Below are 19,836 nucleotides of genomic sequence, written 5' to 3' on the forward strand. Positions count from 1 at the left end.
TCATTTTAGCTAATTTTGGTCTGCTTGGTAAATAAAGAAGCTGATTTGATAATAAAATACCAGCAGTTTTGACCTCTCTTTAACTGTTTGAGGTTTCTACTTCTTGGGAAGTGTTTTACAGGGGCTCTGAGAATGACCAGTGTGCAGAACTCTTCTGCTGTGAGAGAATTGTTCTAATTGATATCAACGTCTGAAATGCAGCAGGTCTGCTGCACCCATAGCTGGGTGTTTTCAAAGGGTAACAGCTAAATTGTTCTCTATTTCCAGCTGGTTGAGGGAAGTGCAGACCCTGCTTGCTTAATGTGGCTTCCTCCTCAGAGCTGTCTGTGTTTGTTAAGGTTTTAAACCCACTGGATAATAAACAATTTCTGCTGAAGAAAAGGTTTTGCTGCCCATAGCACAGCTCAGCTAGGTCTGAGGAGCATATTTAGAACTTATTCATGCTCATAGTGAAACTGTTAATTTTTTTTTTCAGGGGACAAATGTATTGAGTCAATTTGTTGATATGGTTCAGTGTACAATGTTCACAGGCTCCAAGGAAGCAGCAGTTGAGGCATCAGCATCAATTGCCTAAGTCAGCTGTCTGGCCATCCATCTCTTTATCTTAACACCTTGGAAGCCTCCTCAAGATGGAGGGAAAGCTTTGGTAGTTTGTTTTCCCCATGTATTCTTGCAGAGGCTTTTTTAGGTGTTTGTTTTTGGGGTTTTTTTTGCCAGCAGTCTGATTTTTCTGGTTTGAGTTTTGATACACTGTGTGCATTTCTCTTGGCTGAAATGGAGCCTTGCTCGGGTCAGCTCTTGGTACAGGCACTGCTGTAAGTCAGATAAAATTGGAGGTGTCACTTCTCAAGGTTGCTTTTTGCACATACCCTAAATGGCAAAGTGAAGTGCTAAAGCACTTTTTCAGAAGGAATGACTCTGTTTACCATCCATGTTTAAGGGAAGTAGGTTTTTAAGTGTGCACTGCAGGGAACTGCTCAATTCCTCTTGAAGGTTTCACAAGGTTTTGTGGAAATGAGCTACTGCAAAAGGATGTTAAATTGTTCTGTTGCTTTTTCTTACCCACTTTACATAAGTTTTGCATTCTGCACTGTTTGATATCTGTAATTCCCTCATACCTGGCAGTGTCATGGGTTCAGACCTCATTTATATGCTGAGTGTTAAGCAGCCAGATAATATTCATTATAGGGAAGAACTTTAGGGAAGTGTAGCTATGTTTTGTGCTCAAGTTTGCTGGAAATCACAGAATATAGAAGGGTTAGACTGTTGCTTCTTACCTTGTAAACTTGATCCAAAACTGACCTCTCAACTCTAATTCTAGCCCTGAACTACTCAATTTTTCAAATGGCTGCTTTGCCATCAACTCTGCCTTTAATTCTCTCAGTTTAGATAATGGAAAAATTTGGCTATGTTGGATGGTGAAGTGGCTTCCTTTCTCCTCTCCTGTCACATAAATTTATTATCATGAGTTTCATCAGTCCACATGCACTTCAGCCCAGACATTGCATTCTTTTATGGTGGCTGGGCTCACTATCTGGAGAAAATAGCCTGGAGAAAAGGAGGCTCAGGGGAGACCTTATCACTCAAAACTCCCTGAAAGAAAGTTGTAGTGAGCTGGGGGTTGGGCTCTGCTCCCAGGCAAGCAGGGACAGGACAGGAGGAAATGACCTCAAGCTGCACCAGGGACGGTTCGAGTGGAATTTCTCCATGGAAAGGATGGTCAGGCTTTGGAAGGGGCTGCCCAGGGAGGTGGTGGAGGTGTCCAAGGAATGCCTGGATGTGGCACTCAGTGCTCTGGTCTGATTGGCCAGGTGGGGACCAGGCTGGGCTCGATCTCAGAGGTCTTTTCCAGCCTCAGTGACTCTGAGATTCCATCTGGACTTGACCAACAAATGGGATTTGTTGCATCAAACGTTCCTTGCACCAGCGAATCGTGTTCGAACCCCTGATTGTACTCCTCTCCTCGAGTTTTCACCCAGCTGCTTTCTCCATGACCCACAGGTGGTTCGTCTGTGCCAAAACCCCAAACTGGCCCTGAAGAACAGCCCTCCCTACATCCTGGACCTGCTGCCTGACACGTACCAGCACCTGCGCACCATCCTGTCCCGCTATGAGGGCAAGATGGAGACCCTGGGCGAGAACGAGTATTTCCGCGTCTTCATGGAGAACCTGATGAAGAAAACCAAGCAGACCATCAGCCTCTTCAAGGAAGGGAAGGAAAGGATGTATGAGGAGAATTCCCAGCCTAGGTAATGGGGAGAAATGGTTTCAGGTGTTTGTTGTAGGAATTGAACATGTTGGAAGTTTTGTATTGAAGGTAGATCGGTTGTCAGCTCGTCTTTCATTTTGTGAGGTCAAGGGACATCTTCAAGGTGAACAGCACTTAAAAAAAGGATAGGTGGAGGTAGAAACTACATTTTGCTGAATATAAGGCTCTCTTGAACAAAATAGTATGAATTTAATGAGAAGGTGTTTCCTCATTCAGCTTTAAGAAAAGGAAAGGCAAGGCGATTTCAGAGTAAAGCTCTGGGAAAGATGAATCTTAAACACTTGTGCAAAGTCTAACAGGCAGAAATTTGTAACACTTGTAGCACTAAACTCACTTCAAGGTTTTTGAAGTAGATGTTGAATTTTTTTTTTTTTAATGGTGGAAAAAAAGTGAAAACCGCCCAGTGGCTGAACATAATTGCCCTGGGGAGAATGTGGTTAAGAGCCTGGCAACAGCTTGGAATAACTGGAGGGGGAAAAAATGCTGGCACATGTTTCTGGTTTAATACTGAGCTCTGTGTAGCATGTTCCATGATATTGAGCTCCATTCAAAGACTGTGACAGTGGCTCCAGAAGGCATTGCTGGTGTTGCCTGGATTGCCAGTGACTGTGTTGAAGAATGGATTGGGAAATGGAAGTTTTTTTCTGGAGTGTTGTTAACTGTGTGTGTATTGTGATCCGTCATAAATCTGGAGTATCTGATGAGTAAATGATGGCTGTGTCAGTCATGAATCCAAAATCCCACCTCCAGTGCCTTGGTTTTTCAGAGAGGAGCAAAGAGAAGTAATTCCAGAGAGTTAATCATCCTAGTTGGTTTGTAATCCAACTAATTGACTGGAGGGAGCAGGGGAAATCCAGATTGATAGATGTGAATGTCAGGGCTGCAGCAGAGGCTGCTGCTCTCACAGCAGGCATGGGAGTCCTGGGGGAATTGCTAATTGTCCCATTTATGAATAAACAGCTTTAGCAGGGAAGGAACTGTGGGGAGATTTGTGTTAAACACAGGCATTAAAACAACATCACATCCTGGCCACTCTCATGGCATCTTTATCTGCCTCTGCACTGCCCAGGAAGCAGCAGTGACTGTTTGGTCCTAAAGGGGTGACACCAGAGAGCCTTTTCCTTGTGCTGCTGCTGAGCCTGGCAGCACTCTCCACTCTTTAATTTGTCACAAAAAAGGACAAGATTACAGCAGTCCATGTGATTCCTGTACCAGTTCAAGAGATACCTACACTGAGAATGAGGATTTGGGGTTTGGGGATTCTATTAAATGCTGCACTGCCAGTGCCAGATTCCATGGTTGTGGGAGCTCTTGGCACCCAATCACTTCAGTGCTATTTGTTAATTAAATTAATTACTGCTAGAAATGCACCTTAGATGCATTTCTAGATAGAAATAGATAGAAAATATGTATTCTATGTGTGTGTGTATATATATATATACCATGTGTAATCTAAGGTGAAGAAACTGAAATTTTCTCACCTTGCTAGGAGCTGAAGAAAAACACTAATATTTTTAGTAAAAAATAATGCATTCAAAATTATTAATAATTTATAATAATTTATTCATACATTAATAAATTCAAGTACTCCAAGTGTGGGAGAAGCTTTCAGGAAGATGGTCAGCAGTCTGTAAAGCAAACAAATAGAACCTGAATCTGGTGTTTACTGGGAATGTGCTCATGGCAGTGTGTATATGTGTGTGTATATATATATATATAAAATCTAGTTTGCTCTTGATCTCATGCAGGTTTGCGGCCATTAGTCTGCAGTATTTTGAGAACAGGACTTCAAAAGTTTAATAAATGTGTTGTTTAGACTTTTCTGACTTTTCCCCCCTGTTGTTCTTGAGGCTTTTTTCCTCCCCTCTTCCAGTCTTTGCATTCATTTTGCTTCCTGTTGTGTATGACCTTATTTTCTCCCCCAAATGGCTCCTGGTGCAGAGCAAAAGGCACAATTTTGACATTTGCATGAGCAGTGTGAAAGCTGTCGTTTGCTCCTACAGACCAGTCATGAGAAATGACTGAAGTGGGATCAGAACTGCCCTGATCACTTGAGCATCACCCTTTTATTCCTATTATTTCCAATTTTCTCCCTGCGTGTTTCCTCTCAGACATTTGGAAGGTCTCTATAGCTCTGTGTACAGTGGTTCAGACTATAAATACATAAATTAACCATGGTTGTACCTCTCCTGCCCTAAACTCATGCTGTGATTCTTGTGAGGAGAACTCACTTGTTTTGTTAGGAGAGCTTTCAAGATGCTATTTAAATTCTGCTTTAGCTCACTTCCATGTCTGTTTAAAAATTCATGCTGCTGAAGGTGCTTTTAAAGCTCTGTGTGCACTTCCTGACTGATAGGTACGAGCAGTAACTTCTGGATACTGTTTAAAACTCAGTTTTAGGGAGTGGATCAGATGCAACTTGGTGACTTTTTCTTAGAGATACTGTGTTGCTCCTCTGAGTTTTGATAGCAGAAAGTCACATCTGCAGGCTTGGAATCACATAGTATCTCCAGATTAATAATTTTGGATATTTTGTTGTATGATTGTAATAAGGTAAAGGCAAATCATCCAGTGATTGGTTGGTTGTGTGCAGTAATTAGGAATTCTTGAGGCTGAGCACATTTCCAGAGGTGCTGCTTCTTTTTCTTTGTAAATCCAGGGGTAAATATGTGACTTCTCTATTGTAAACTAATTGAATTTCTTTTTTTAACCAAAAAAAAAAGGATGAAATCAGCATATTTTTCCCTGCAGTGTGATGGTTCCATTGCTTGACAGTGCTATTTTTACTCTGAACATGCTGAACCTGCCTCAGATCTCGATTTCAGTTTCATTCAGAGGCTTGATGGTTTTGCTGGACTTTTTTTTTTTTCTGTTTCCATTACAGAAATCTTTTACTTGTCAGCCCTCTTGCTTGCACAGAGGAGCTGCAATTTGTCAGCTTTCCACACTACATAAATTACTTCTCACAGCAGTGGTTTTGCAGTTGTGTAAATAGATTATACTTGACCTGGCAGGAGTGAAAAACAGCTTGTTGATCAGGAGACAGGTAGAGGAATTGTCTGTTCCTTGGGAAGGGATTAATTAGGCTGAAGAGTTCATTTTTCACCAAAGAATCAAATTTACTAATTATGTTAAACCAGTCTCTAACGAGGGAAAAATTCAGAGAGGTTATTTTCTAAATAAAATCAGAACACTGCAAATGTTTCCACATTAGAGCACAGCTATGGAAGCTGCAGGGTGAGTGAGGAGAAATGAATTTTCAGGATGTGGACTGGATGTTTAAGGAATAGCACAAGTTATTTTTCTAGTTCAGCTGTGGGAAACAAACTGTTAACAAAGCCAGTTAAAAAATAAATATATCTGCAGAGAAAATGGGGCTAAGCAGGAAATATAATAAATTTTTTACATAGAGCATGGAGGTTAAAAAAAAAAGCTTTGGGAAGCTGGTCCATGTTTAATTGTTCTTCTGACAACAGCTTAGGGGATGCTGGCTCAGCAGGATTTCATATTCTTCTCCAGCTCCAATGGTAAGACTCACTAATTTACACAGGAAAAAGCCAGCAGTGTTTAACGTCTCCTGGAAATGACCATGCATATCTCTGAAGGGGAAGGAAGTACATAAAGAATGACTTGAAGGAAAAGAAAAAAATTAAAAAAAAAAAAAAGAAAAAAAAAAAAAGAAAAAAGGTTGGAATTTAAAGAGGAAAAAGTTGGAGGATATTTGTGTAAAACCCTGAACCAGAAAACCCTCTGGGAGGAGGGGGGTTGGTGCTCTAAACTCATCTTTGAGACCTCTTGCACACATTCCTGCCCAGTGAAAACGAGATAGTGCAAAATGTGGAACTCAAAATGGTGTGTGTGAGTCCTCTTTCTGTCACTTCCTTCTCACACAGCAGCACTTTTTTTTTTTTTTTTTTTTTTTTTTTTTTTTTTTTTTTTAAACAAAACCCACTAGTGTGAAGTCTACATCTGCATTTAAATTAGAACATCTTAAAGAAAAGAACAGGCTCCAAAGCTGCCCACAAGAAAGGTTTCCTTGCCAGGCTCCAGCATATGAACACTAACTAACTGCTTATTACCCAAGAAGAAATTCATTATCATGTAAATGTTGTTGGAGGGGAGGAATGTGAATTATTTCTTTCTAATTCGGTTTTAAATTGCAGTTTAGGTGATAGTTTTGGAACTTAAGTAACACTTAGCATAATTGGCTTAAGCTTGCATTCATTATAGTTTTCTTTCTGTCTAAAATTGGACCACCGTCTTGAAAATCAATTTGTGGACAAATGCAAGATTTGAGATGATTGCATAATAAATTAGGAAGATTTTTATCCTTCTTTTCCTCTCAGAGCCTATAAAACCGTGGAGTTTTACGAGAGGCTGTGGACTTGCTGTTGTGGGTGGAATTACAAGCACATCGGTTCATTTGTAGTAATTATCATTGGGAATGTGATGGAATTCTCCATGCTGGCAAAAATGTGCTGCTGCTGCTGCTGCTACTTGGCAAAGTGCATCGTGTCTCTGGGGTGCTTGGCTGGGGTGTTCAGGGCTGGGATGCCACGTTTGGGATTTTTGGGGTTGGATTTTTGCCCATCCCCTGCCCTGCCATGGGAGGGGACATCTCCCTCTGTCCCAGGTTGTTCCAGCCTGGCTTTGGGCACTCCCAGGGATGGAGCAGCCACAGCTTCCCTGGGCAGCTGTGCCAGGGCCTTCTTTATGAATAAAGAACTTTTATTTATATATATATTTTATTTATACCTACCCTGAACCTGCCCCTTGTCATTCCCGCTTGGTATCCAAGACAGTTTTGAGATGGCTGAAGATGAATTATGAATATGGAATTTTCCTTGAGTTGGAGATGGCTTTTGTGCTCTGTTTTTAAATATTGCAAATAGGCCCTGAAATACAGATTTCGATTCCAGTGCAGAGAGCCCAAAATTAGGTATAATGAGAAGTGTCCTGAGCAGTGTGTGTGTTGTGTAATCCCCTTGAATCTGGTAAAATAAATTAATCTGTTAGCTAAGTGAGAGTTGAGAGTTTTATCCTTTACCTTGTCCGTCCTCTGAATATATGTTGATCTCTTTGAAGACCATTAATAATATCAAATATATTCCTCTCTTTAAAGCATTTTCTCTAAAACTTAACATTTAAAAGTGGATTTTTAGCTTCTTAACGGTGAAAAAAATGTAACACCAACACTTCTGCCTAAAACAACCAGTCCAGATCCTTTAAAGGTCAGTTGGTTTGGTCCTTGTGGTCAGCACAGTGGCCTGATGTCCTTTCTCCTGTGAGTGTTTCCCATCACTCACAGCCATTTGCATACTGACAACAATATATAACGTTTTTGAGGTGGTTTGTGGCCTACAGAATATTCTGTGAGACCTTTTGAAGCGATGGGCAGGCTCTGCTCACAAAACTCAAGGTGTTAAAATATATTTGTGTGACCTGAAAAGTGCCAGGGCTCAGCAGAGCGTAAGGAAACTGCCCTGTGATACCTAAAGCACTGAAAAAGAAGGAGCTGATGGTGAAAAATTCTGTAGAACAAGAAATAAATTTAACATTAATCTGTTCTTTTAGTTACTGTGAGGAAATCCTGTAGATGTTACAGAGCCTCAGTGTGTAAGGTGCCTTCTGTTGAGCCAGCAATAGTTAAGTGGAATTTCATTCACTTCCTGTGTTGCAAGTTTTGTTGAAAGTAGTTCCGCTGTTTCTATTTTTAACCCCGATGGCTGCGTGGAGAGGACGCCCGAGCTGCCTCGGGGTTACAAAAGACAGCTTGGGATCACCTCGAGCATTTCCACTCCCTGCTCCTGTCAGCATGAACACACTCAAAACTCCAGGCTGGGGTGGGAGCACAGCATAAAACAGTTATTTTTCAAAGCCAGGCACATCAAACTCTCTGCTGAAATCAAGCTGCTCATGCCTGGTGCATCTGAAAGCCCCTGTGACATGAAAACCTCACAGCTTTGTGGTTTCTGAAAGGTGCATTTTACTTGTTGGAGTCGTTAAAAAAAGCTGTTTGGTGTTTTTTAATTTTTTTTTTTTTTAGCTCTTCAAGTATAAAATTGTGAGATGTAGTTACAGGGGAAAAAAAACCTGTGGGTTTGTGGTTTGTGTTTTCATAAGTAGTGGAGCTTGCACTTACATCCAGTGGATGCTAACCCTGTCACCTAAACAGAGTCTGGTGGTAAGAGTGTAAGAATAAGGACAATAATTACAGACAAATGAAGCATTTTGAGGTTGGTTTCTTGTGCTACAGCTCCTAATTCCTGTGTGTTTGTAACGTGCCTTGAGCAGAACGAGCTTTACAGACACGACAGTGTGTGCACGTCAAGTTATGGCATGTGAGCACAATATTGTGACTAAATCAGCCTGTGGAGCTGATCCCTGCTACGTGTGAGGAACTAAATTATACTGTGTCAGCTGGGGAGCTCTGAAGGAGGTGAGAAATACTGGGAGAAAATGAAAAAGTCGTAGCTGGCAGTGGCAGAAATGGTTGTGCCACGTTAATGTTGCCTTGAGGGGAAAAGGCATTTAGTCAGGAAGCACATTAATTTAACTAATTGTGTCAACGTGGCTGAGAGAGACATCCCTGATTAAACCATCTTCTGCCCTTAATGGCTTTCCAAGACAGAGCCCATACACTGGAAAAACACTTTTGTCCAGGAAACTGGAAAGAAAAATCCACCAAGGGTCGACAACACCAGCAGAACCCCCAGCTGGGGCTGGCAGTGGGGGGCTGCACCTGGAAATTTCTCCTCAGCCTCTTGAATTCCACAGAAATGTGTGGAGCAAACCCATCCTGGGGCAGGAAGGAAGGAGCAGAACCACAGTGGAGGAGGCTCAGAGCAGAAGGGTGGGGGGAACCTGAGGAAACACTCTTACTTCATGCTGGTTTTGGTTCCCCAAAATTGTGTTTGACAGCAGGAACTGGAGCTGGTGTCTGGGTTGGTACAGAAACAATTCTCAGCTCACTCTCTGTGCACAAGGACTGGTCCCTCCATGTTCCAGCTGCAGGTGTTCCTCACGAGTGAAACATTTGGTTACTGTATACAGTGGAAAAAAAATATTTGGCTTTTTACCTTTTCACTTGTTGATTCATTATTTCTAACCATAATAAACTGAAAGCTTTGCACATAGGTGTGAAACCTCTCAGGGAGGTGAAATCCCACCTCAGCTGTTGCTGTAAGCACAGAACAGAACCAGGCTGTGGTTCTTTGAAGCTGGCACAGGTGTTGCCTGCAGCTGCCTGCAAACACAGTTCACTGATGTGGCCTGAGCTCCCTGGGTAACATTTTCAGCACTGCTCGGGTGTCAGGTGTTTAAAAACTCCCCAGCAGCAGCAGGATTGAGGTGCTGCAGTCAGCTCTTCCCAAACTGGCCTTGGCAGTTCATTCTTTAACTTATAAGATTTAATTTTAATTAATTCTTGCAAGATTTCATTTTAACTTGCAAGATTGAATTCTTTAATTTGTAAGTTAACTTGTTTCTCTGGTGGAGCCCTTGGTGGTGGTTTTGTGTGGATTTTGAAAAATGGCCATTATGGCACATTTTTGGAGGCCAAAACTGTTTGGGAATCTCCAATCTAAGACCCATAAATGTTCTTTAAATATATATCCCCCTTTTTCTGGGGGACCATTCCCATCTGTTTAGTTGAAGCAATGGCAATAAGGACAGTTCTGATGTTATAAAAAATAAAACACAATCATCAGTAAGCTTTGATACCCCAATAAAAATACTCTCTATAATTGCAAGTGTTTATTTGGTCTGTAGGAATTTACAAATATGTTAATTGTTAAAATAAAGAAAAGGCCTTTTTAGCATAGGGTTGGTAACTGCTGTATGTAAAAGCCCCCCAACACAAACTATTCTGCAATTTGCTGTATGTTCACTTCCTGTGGTTTTTCCTCTTTTTTACCTACAAATAGCTGAATATTTATCCAAAACTATGATAACCTTGAGAATTTAAAGTGTTCAGCTATCCAAAATAGTTTTGGGAACTGAGTCCTTCAATATGTGTGTGTAAAACCATTTGTTTATCCATCCTTAAGCCTGAGGAAGTTCCTATTTCTCTCATTAACTGATGTGCTCAGCTGAGTGCAAGCACTTCCTGGAGCTCAGTTGAGGCAGAAGAGATAAACAACTGGACACAGGAATATTCCTTGGCTTCTTGCAGTGTTTTGTTTAAACCCTGCACTTGTTCAGGGTCAGAAATCCATCAAAGTGCTTGTCTGTCGTACCCAAATTTCCCCACATTGTGCTGGGCAGCAATAGGAGAGTACAAACTCATTAGCAGGTTTATTAAAACCTCTGTTTTTATAAACTCACTTAAAAAAAGCCCATGATTTTTGGCTTGGTTTGTAGTTGGATTAAATGATTGATACCAGCCTGATGTTTGCTTTTTTTGTCTTGAGTTAACACAAACTGTCTTCTTTTTTTTGCCATTTTATGGGAGTGAAGGCTTTCAGAAGTCCACAGCTCCCACCTCTGATTTGCAGTTTTTCTAGTGTTTATCAGCCATTGCAGGGACATGGTGAGAATGTCCATGAGGGAGGGAACTGAGGTGTGAATTTACAGTTAAATCATCTTCCCTGTGCCACGAGCTCAGAATCTGAGCCTTTGCCAAACCCAAATCTGTAGATCTTCTTTAAAATACCCAGTTTGAATGTGTAGCACATCCAGAGACAGCTGGGGAATGGGACAGCTCCTGGAAGAGCAGCTGGGGGCTTTTCCTCCTGTTAATCCCAAGCACCTGCTGTTGTTGGACATGTATGAAATGACAAAAACCAGAATTCCATGTGTAGCTTTGAGTGGCTTTCGTTGCTGCACACAAATTAAAATGTAGCTGAATAAAGAAGGGGAAGAGAGAACTACTGGAAGAGAAAATTCAGAGTTTTGGGCTCTTCTAATCTACCCAGACTTGTCAGGGTGTGGAGAAAGGGCTCATGAGGGATGAGTAAATACTAGAATATATGTCAAGCAATATGGTCACTTCCAGTTGAGTCTAGACTTGTCAGGGTGTGGAGAAAGGGCTCATGAGGGATGAGTAAATACTAGAATATATGTCAAGCAATATGGTAACTTCCAGTTGAGTCTAGACCCTGTTAGAATATGGGAAGTGTCCCAAATGTCCAGGGAATTTGTGTGGAAAGGCTGGAGGTCAGTTCTGCAATCAGGCACATTAACAGGATGAGTCCTTCAAGTAGGAATAGCATGTCTGGAGCAAGTGGTGTCTGAAAAACGTCCAAGATGAAGTGAACAGGAACCAATCCAACCAGAATACCAGAACCTGGTGGAAGGCTGGAGCCTGGGGGAGTGCAGTTTGCTGCCAAACACAAGTGTCTTCTGCAGCAGCAGCAAACTCAGGGAGACAGATGGGAAAACAAGAACATCCAATGTGACTGGGGCTGTTCCCTCCCTCTGTGGTTCAATATTAAATATCCAGTGCCATAAGTGACTCTGTGCCGTGCCTGGGTGGTTGATGCAGGTTTCTGACCAGCTGTGGTGTGCTGGGCACAGCTCACAAGTTGTTCTTTCCCACACGATGCCAGTTCCTTCTTTTACCTTCAAGTGGTGTGAGGGGTGAAATAAAACCCCTCTGGCCTAGAAATGTCCCTGTCTCTTTTCAGGAAGCTTTCCTGTGGAGTGGAGAAGAGAGGCATCCTTTATTTGGATAAAGGAGTGAGAGAAAGAGGTGCCTCTGGTGAATAGAATAGCAGAAAATATCTATTCTCTTCTCCAGCTTTCCCACTCCTGCTTAAAAAAGGGCATATCCTGTGGGACAGAGCACTCCTGATGTCTCAGTGTCATCAGGCACAGAAGGGACTTGAGGTACCAGCTGTAATTCAAATTGGATAATTAAACACAGTATATTTGAGAGCCCTGACCGTGGAGCTTTTGTGTGTAAGTTGTTCCCATTTTAGGAAAAACCTGCAGGTGTTTTTGCATTCCCTTGGGGCTGTTATGATCAGTCAGACGTTCCCTGAACAAATCTATTGTGTTGGGAGCCTCTGGAGACCTGGGAAGACATTCAGCTTCCATTGTCTGGGGCAGGAGTAGTTTTATGTGCTCTCAAAAGGAATTTTTAGACCCAAAGCTGATGAGGTTTTGTCTGCAATACTCAGTAGGTGAGATCCAAGTATTGGTTTTACACCTTTTCTGTGAATGTGTTTTTCCATGGGAGGATTTTTTGTCTGCCCACCTTAAGGAGATTATACAGAGTTTGTCATTGTGGAAAATGTCTTGACAAACACAGATCTTGCTGGTAATTCCCACGTTTTGGGTGTTCTGAATGCTGGGGAAACACCTGAAAGAGAGCCCCAAATAAGAGTTCTGCATGCTGGGATCATTCTTTAATTGCAATAAGTGCTGCTTCTGCTTTGCTCACAATGCTAAACTCTTTTTTTTTCCTAAAATAAACAATTTTTGTCATCCTTTGCAGGAGGAACCTGACCAAATTGTCCCTGATATTCAGCCACATGCTGGCAGAACTCAAAGGGATTTTCCCCAGTGGCCTCTTCCAGGGAGACACATTCCGGATCACCAAGGCAGATGCTGCAGAATTTTGGAGAAAAGCTTTTGGTGAAAAGTAAGTTTCTAACTGTGCTTAGAAATAGAGGGGTGGGAGCAAATTGCACCCAGTATTTTTTAAGAATCCTGTTTGGCTGTTCAGAAAGGGCTTTGTCAGGTTAAAATAAATGGTGGGAGAGACCTGCTGGTCATTTGGTCCCTCTCTGGGGTGAGGTAAGGAATTATTCCTACATTAAATTTCCCAGGTTTTGTCCTCTCTGGTTTTAAATGTGTCAAGTGAGGAATCTTTCCCCAGTTTCCCCAAGAGACTCTTGTATTGTCACAGAGTTTCCCTTGATTATTCAGCTTAAATTTTCCTCTCCTTGGTTTAATTCTTTAACTTGCAAGTAAGCTCTACTAGCTATGCAAAATAATCCTTTCTTCTTCCAAAGGTTGCCTTGCCCCCAACATGGGTTGTTCTTTAGCTAAGCCATAATATTATATTCTTTTCATCTTCCCTCCAATTAGTCTTTCCCATAATTTATTCACCTCTCTTCTCTGAATTTCTGTTTGCAAAATGCCTTTGCTAAGAGTGAAGGGGAAAGGGAAATGCAACAGTCTCTGTGTGCAGACTGCAGAAATGTCAGGTTTAATTTCTGTATCTAATGAAACACTGGCTAAATGAACCATGGAGGTGTTCACAGCAATGTTTGGGGATTAAAGTTAATGGATTGGGTACTGCTTTCAAACTGAGGGAACTGAGGTACTTCACCTAAAGAGGTTAATTAGTAGCTGTCAGGACAAAAAGCCATAATGTATTTACTCATGAATAGCACAGTTGTCTGAAGTGAGGCATTTTCTTTCTGTGTTTCTATGCCACTTGATATATTAAAAAAGGGAAAATATTCCTTTAAACAGGAGCCTGTGTTTTGGCCTCTGATTATCTTCCTTCTCCAGTTAATCCTTCTTTAGAGAGTTGTTTGCAGCTTTTCTTTTTTTAACCATCTAGAGTTCTTCTCTAACAGCTGCAACATCATGAAATTATTATCAAGTGAGGCTGTGGTAGGACTGCAGAAAGGAGGAAAAGAGAAACCAGAGGGGGATTTCTAATTCCAACATTTTGCATGTGCAGAGAAAATTGTCTTAAATTCATTTGGCTGCTGATTTCCTGCAGCACCGAGAAATCTGTGTTTGTGAATAAATCTCTCGTTGCTGGTTTTGATTTTTCTCTGTTCTATTATCACAACATGGCTACTCTCAGGGATAATGTGGAGGTGTGGGCATGGTGCTGGTGTTCCTGAGCCCTTTCCCATTCCCTGCTTTTCCCCAGGACCATTGTTCCTTGGAAAAGCTTCCGCCAGGCCCTGCACGAGGTGCATCCCATCAGCTCCGGGCTGGAGGCCATGGCCCTGAAATCAACCATCGACCTGACATGCAATGACTACATCTCAGTGTTCGAGTTTGACATCTTCACACGCCTCTTCCAGGTAAGGATTGAGCAATGGGAATCACTTGAAGTGTCTCAGTGCTTCAGGTTATACCCTTTTTTTAATGCAGGCTGATATTTTACACACATTATTTATATGGGATTATGCTTGTCTTGCCCTCCATCCCTTAAGGAATAATAGTTAAGACCCCATATTGCAGTAAAAGTGGTGATATTTCTGGCTGTAGAATAAAAAAAATCCCAAAATATACACTGCAACTCCCAGGCACATTCAGCATCCTGCCATGAATCAGGTTTTCTCTTTCAAAGGTCACTTTGAGACTGAAGCTCTGACACAGCTTCTGCAAGCCAGGAAATGTGAAGCTTAGTTTATCACTCTGTCTTCCCTCATCCCTTTCTTTATTGTCAGATTTATTTTCCATGGAAGAGGGGGGCGGTTGTTCAGGATGGAGCTCAAGCATGGAAATTTGGGTTTCCTATCTTTTGAACTGACCCAGGCAGGATGTTGTGAACGTGTCTGTGTGTGTGAGAAATCTCTGTATCACTGCAGGGATATTAATAGTAGGTAAAATCCTTCCCCACAGTCTCTGATAGTGCCAAATTCAAAAACACAGCTTCTGATGGTACAATTGGGTATTTACAAGAACAATCACTTACTTCTTTGGCTCTGACTTGCCTTTTCCCATGTGATGGGGTGGGTTGTAATTAAGATATGACTAGATGAAAAATTCCCATGTTTGGTGTTGCAATGAAGCTGATCTCATTCAGCACTTTTCCCAAGTGTTGTACATAAAGAACAAGTCAAGAGCTGCTGCAGATTCCAGGGGATGGATTCAGAGTTCTTAGGGAGTGCTGATACCTTCTTGTAGATGGGTTAAGAAACGTGGAAAAATCAGGTGAGATTTACCCACCCAAGCCCTTCTCAGGGTTGAGGGATTTCAAATGGTTGTTATGACTTTTGGGGCATAATTTTAAGCAATATTTGAGATGTGTGTGCTGGTTTCTCTATTCAGACCTGAGAGCAGCCACACCCCGGTGAGGTTGGGTTGGTGAGGAATAGTCACAAGTTACAGACAGTGAAACTGAGCCACAGAGGGGAGGTCACTGTCCCCAGGCCATGCAGGAAGTCGGTGCTGGAGAGCAGACCAGTCATGGTTCCTTTGCCTTGTCCATAATCAGAGATCTCATTAAACTCCTGCCTTTATCCCTGTCTGGGGAATGAGTCATTTTCTCTGCAGAAGCAGCACAGCTGATGGCTATTCTTGAGCTTTGACCTCGGTGACTTCTTTTGTATTTAATAAAGGAGTTTTGATTAAGGTCTGTCTTAGGTGGTGATTTTATCCCCAACAAGCAGGAAACTCAAATGCCAAGTGCTGCATGGGAATGAATGTTTTGAATGCTGAATGGGAACGAATCTCTACTGGATTTGTGGTGGAACAGAAACATGTTTCTCCAACTGCAGAACCCTTTGATTCAGGAATATTGACCCCGTCCAGAAGTGTGTGGTTAATTTGTTTCTTTGGTGCTTCCCCAGCCCTGGTCGTCCCTGCTGAGGAACTGGAACAGCCTGGCAGTGACTCACCCTGGCTACATGGCATTCCTCACCTATGATGAGGTGAAGGCCCGGCTTCAGAAATTCATTCACAAACCTGGCAGGTGAGAGGGAGCTCAGCCAGCAAGGCCCTGCTGGGAGGTTCTGGCTGCCACCACTGATTGCAGCAGGGCTGGCACAGAATCTGTGTTCCTTTCTGCAGCTTGTGTGCTTACTCCTGGGCTGTTTTTAAACATGGAAACCTCCTGTAATCTGTTTGTTGGCTTTTTGAAAGTTGATTTGAGACAAATTATTCGAAGGGATGTTAACTTCTCTTGCTCTGGATTCTGGGTTTAATTTCACCTGGAGGCCAGTGCTTGGATTCTTTTCTCATTTTGTATCATATTGCAAAGTTCTCCTTTGAACTGCCTGGGGGTCAATTGAGGAAAGCTGCTACAAATCATCAAGTTATCCCTACTAATTTTATTTGCTGTCTCGATATGGCCAGACAAAGGCTGCCTACTTGTCATTTAACCTTTTCTGTCTGTTCCAAGCTGAAGTTTCTTTTCCTTTGTGTGTTTTTAGTTACATTTTCCGACTGAGCTGTACCCGCCTGGGTCAGTGGGCCATCGGCTATGTCACTGCAGATGGGAACATTCTCCAGACAATCCCCCACAACAAACCCCTTTTCCAAGCACTGATTGATGGCTTCAGGGAAGGCTTGTAAGTAACTTTATAAAAATTGGGACAATGAAGCAGTTAAATTTTTGAGCATTCAAATTTTGAATAGTCCCATTGCTGTCAGTGGAATAACTCATTGCTGAGCTATTTTGGCACTCAGGAATTACTGACAGCTGTCTGTGCACTGGACAGCTGTGCAGTAGCAGATGATAAGTGTGCAGCAGTGTTTCCCTTCTCATAAATCCTTTTTTTTGGTCAAACCCTTAATTTGAACCAATACTTTTAAGAATAACGTGGTTGATTTTGGTCCAATCATCAAATTCTTCCAAAACTTCAGAACTCAGAATACCTTAAAATCCCACCCCTTGCTTCTCACCTTCATTCTTTCTTCCCTTCTCACCTTCAAAAGAAACCTTAGCTCTGTGTGTGTGTACAGGCACATATTGAGATTTTTTTTTCCCCCCAACTTTTCGCAGTTATTTATTTCCCGATGGCCGGAATCAGAATCCTGACTTGACTGGCTTGTGTGAGCCCACACCTCAGGACCACATTAAAGTTACACAGGTGAGTAAAATATCCCATTCCATCAAACTCTCTGCCTTTCTCCCTGATTTCTACCCTCCTTAGCTATTCATCCAGTTCTGTCATATTTGGTATTCCCAAGACTTGTTTTTAGGGCTGCAGTATTTTCCAGGAATTACAGAAACCTTTGCATGATAAGGATGGGCAGATGAGATTGCAAGGACAGACTTTAAGGGTTTATTTATAGAATGTTCTCCCAACATTGATGCTTTTGTGCCATTCAATGTATCTTGAACCCTGCTTTTCTTTGGATGCTTAAATGAAAATTATTAGATAATTTGAATTTAATTTTTTTCGGAGCTTGATAGATGTATCTGGCATGTAAAATAATAGTGAAATCTTTGCATATTTCTGTTCTGTTCTCTTTGTGATTTGTGCTGTCTTTCTCTCAGGAACAATATGAGCTGTACTGTGAGATGGGCTCCACGTTCCAGCTGTGTAAAATCTGTGCTGAGAATGACAAGGACGTGAAGATTGAACCTTGTGGGCACCTGATGTGCACCTCCTGTCTCACAGCCTGGCAGGTGAGCCTTGGCCTCTTCTTTATCTCTCTGAGGGCAGCTGCTTGATCTTTGACAGAGATGTTCTCTTCTCAGAGCTGTTCAGGTGTGGAGAGAAGGTAGCAGAAATATTGTCTCATAGTGTCACTGCATCAGAAGCTCTTTAGATGCCTGATCTCTTAATATGGAATAAGAAAAAAACTGCGAAAACTTCCTGAAGTGCTGTTTTTTCTACTTCAAGGAGAAAACATTCCACATTTCTAACCCAGTTTGCCTTTGTCTTCCTCTCAGTTGAAAGCTCCCTGCCAAAAAGCAGGTTAAAAGCTGACTCTGTTCCTGAGGCAGGTGATAATTTGTGCACCCCAAAGGCTGCAGTGACAGATCTCTTGTGTCCCCTGCAGGAATCAGAAGGCCAAGGTTGTCCTTTCTGTCGCTGTGAGATCAAAGGCACCGAGCCCATCGTGGTAGATCCCTTTGATCCCAGAGGAGGAGGAGGATTGTCCAGGCAAGGGGCAGAAGGAACCCCCTCTCCCAATTATGACGATGACGACGATGACAAAGCTGATGATTCCCTCTTCATGATGAAAGAACTCGCTGGTACCAAAGTAAGGTCACTAGAATGGCTGCTGATAAAATGTGCCTTTTCTCCAGCAGTTTTCTCTCATGATCTGTGCCTGTGAGGGTTGTAGGACTGTAACAGTAAAGATCCTTCTCCCTGTGGAAAACAGGGGTTTAGGTCCAGTTTTGTGAGCTCACTTCACACTGTCAGCTTGGGATCACACTTCAAAGCCTTTGATCTTTTGTTTGTTGTCTTGGAGGAATCCCCAGAGGGGTGAAAAAACTGGCCTGACCTGTTGGAATGGAAGATCTGGGTTTGGAACACTCCTCTGTGTTAGATTTTGATTTCCTGGCCAGAATTCACCCAGATCAGCAGAAATTAATCCATTTTTCCTCAGGGATGGATACAGCCAGGGAGGTACAGCCTTCTCAAGGTTCCAATGAACAAGAGGGTAGAGGGCAGGCTGTTCTGCTGAGGAGCTCATGTTGGCTGTCATCTTTTAATATGGTGGCTGATAAATCTGTGTAATAAAGGTGTGATAACTCTGCCTTCAGTGCTGCTTCCCTCCAGGAGCTGTGTTCAGGCATTCTTTGTAAATCCCTGCATGGCTTTTCCACTTCATTTTCATTTCTCATTTCAAAATCTGATTGCTGCTCTTGCATTTTTTTACTTAATAGGGAAGTGGGTTTGAATTTGGCTAATTTTTAATAGCTGAATCAACTAAAATAAGCTACATTTGCTGGTCAGAAAGAATCTTCACCTCTGGTTTACCTGGAGTCTTATTTCCCTTTATCTTCCATGCCGTGAAATCATGTACTAATCAGTAAACACTGTTCTTGGAGGGCTTTTTATACATATTTTGGGGCAGCAAAGCAATTTTCTTGGTGTGACATCCTATCAGTGTTGGTATTTTGTTGGCTTTAGTGAGCTCAAATATATGTGAAGCTTTTCAAAATTAAACAGCACTAGCTTTGACTGTAAAAAAGAGAAAATAAAGAGAATAACAGGCCCTGTGCTGCTTTGTTAAGTGGAAAACCAGCTTTCCAGGGACAAAAATGGAGGGTTTGGTGCACATCAGTGCTCTGTAGAGAAAGCAGTGTGCACAGGGACAGGAGGCTTTGCAGCAGATCGTGCCCTCTGGTGTTCAAAAGCTTTAAAAAGCACTTTTAAAATCCATCCCTGCTCAGAGCCCGCTGAGGCAAGTTCGTTACTCCATCAGAGCAGCTCGGTTTGTGTTTCCAGGTGTGCATTTCAGTGGTGTCTCACAGCTCAGCCTGGATTGCTCCGTGGCTTCATTCCTGGAGCACAGTTGTTACTCCCTCCCAGAGCAGTTTGTCACTGGCAGAGCTGGAGACCCTCCCCAGGGGACAGGAGCCCTGTGCTGATGCTGTCCCCTCCCCAGGGGACAGGAGCCCTGTGCTGATGCTGTCCCCTCCCCAGAGGACAGGAGCCCTGTGCTGATGCTGTCCCCTCCCCAGAGGACAGGAGCCCTGTGCTGATGCTGTCCCCTCCCCAGGGGACAGGAGCCCTGTGCTGATGCTGTCCCCTCCCCAGAGGACAGGAGCCCTGTGCTGATGCTGTCCCCTCCCCTGGCAGGTGGAACGCCCTCCCTCGCCGTTCTCGGTGGCCCCGCAGGCCGCGCTCCCTCCTGTGCCGCCCCGCCTGGACCTGCTGCAGCAGCGAGTGGCCAACAACCCCCCCGGGGCCTCCAGCCCGGGCACCTCCTCCAAGGTCAGACACTCCTCTTCCCCTTCTGCTGTG

General features: G+C 42.8%; 1 protein-coding gene across 1 annotated transcript in view; it reads left to right on the plus strand.

The window, feature by feature from the left end:
- The window catches only part of CBL (Cbl proto-oncogene), a gene marked incomplete at its 5' end in the record, with an annotated part of 34,067 nt that overhangs the window by 4,247 nt on the left and 9,984 nt on the right, over nt 1–19,836 (plus strand). Inside the window, 9 exons of the mRNA XM_083878117.1 lie at nt 2,002–2,249; nt 12,708–12,854; nt 14,106–14,262; nt 15,757–15,878; nt 16,339–16,476; nt 16,911–16,998; nt 17,409–17,540; nt 17,918–18,121; nt 19,672–19,806. Coding sequence (XP_083734243.1) covers nt 2,002–2,249; nt 12,708–12,854; nt 14,106–14,262; nt 15,757–15,878; nt 16,339–16,476; nt 16,911–16,998; nt 17,409–17,540; nt 17,918–18,121; nt 19,672–19,806 — 1,371 coding nt within the window. The remainder of the gene's footprint in view (nt 1–2,001; nt 2,250–12,707; nt 12,855–14,105; nt 14,263–15,756; nt 15,879–16,338; nt 16,477–16,910; nt 16,999–17,408; nt 17,541–17,917; nt 18,122–19,671; nt 19,807–19,836) is intronic.

Source organism: Zosterops lateralis (assembly GCF_965231275.1).
Source record: "Zosterops lateralis genome assembly, chromosome: 25".
Lineage (NCBI taxonomy): Eukaryota > Metazoa > Chordata > Aves > Passeriformes > Zosteropidae > Zosterops > Zosterops lateralis.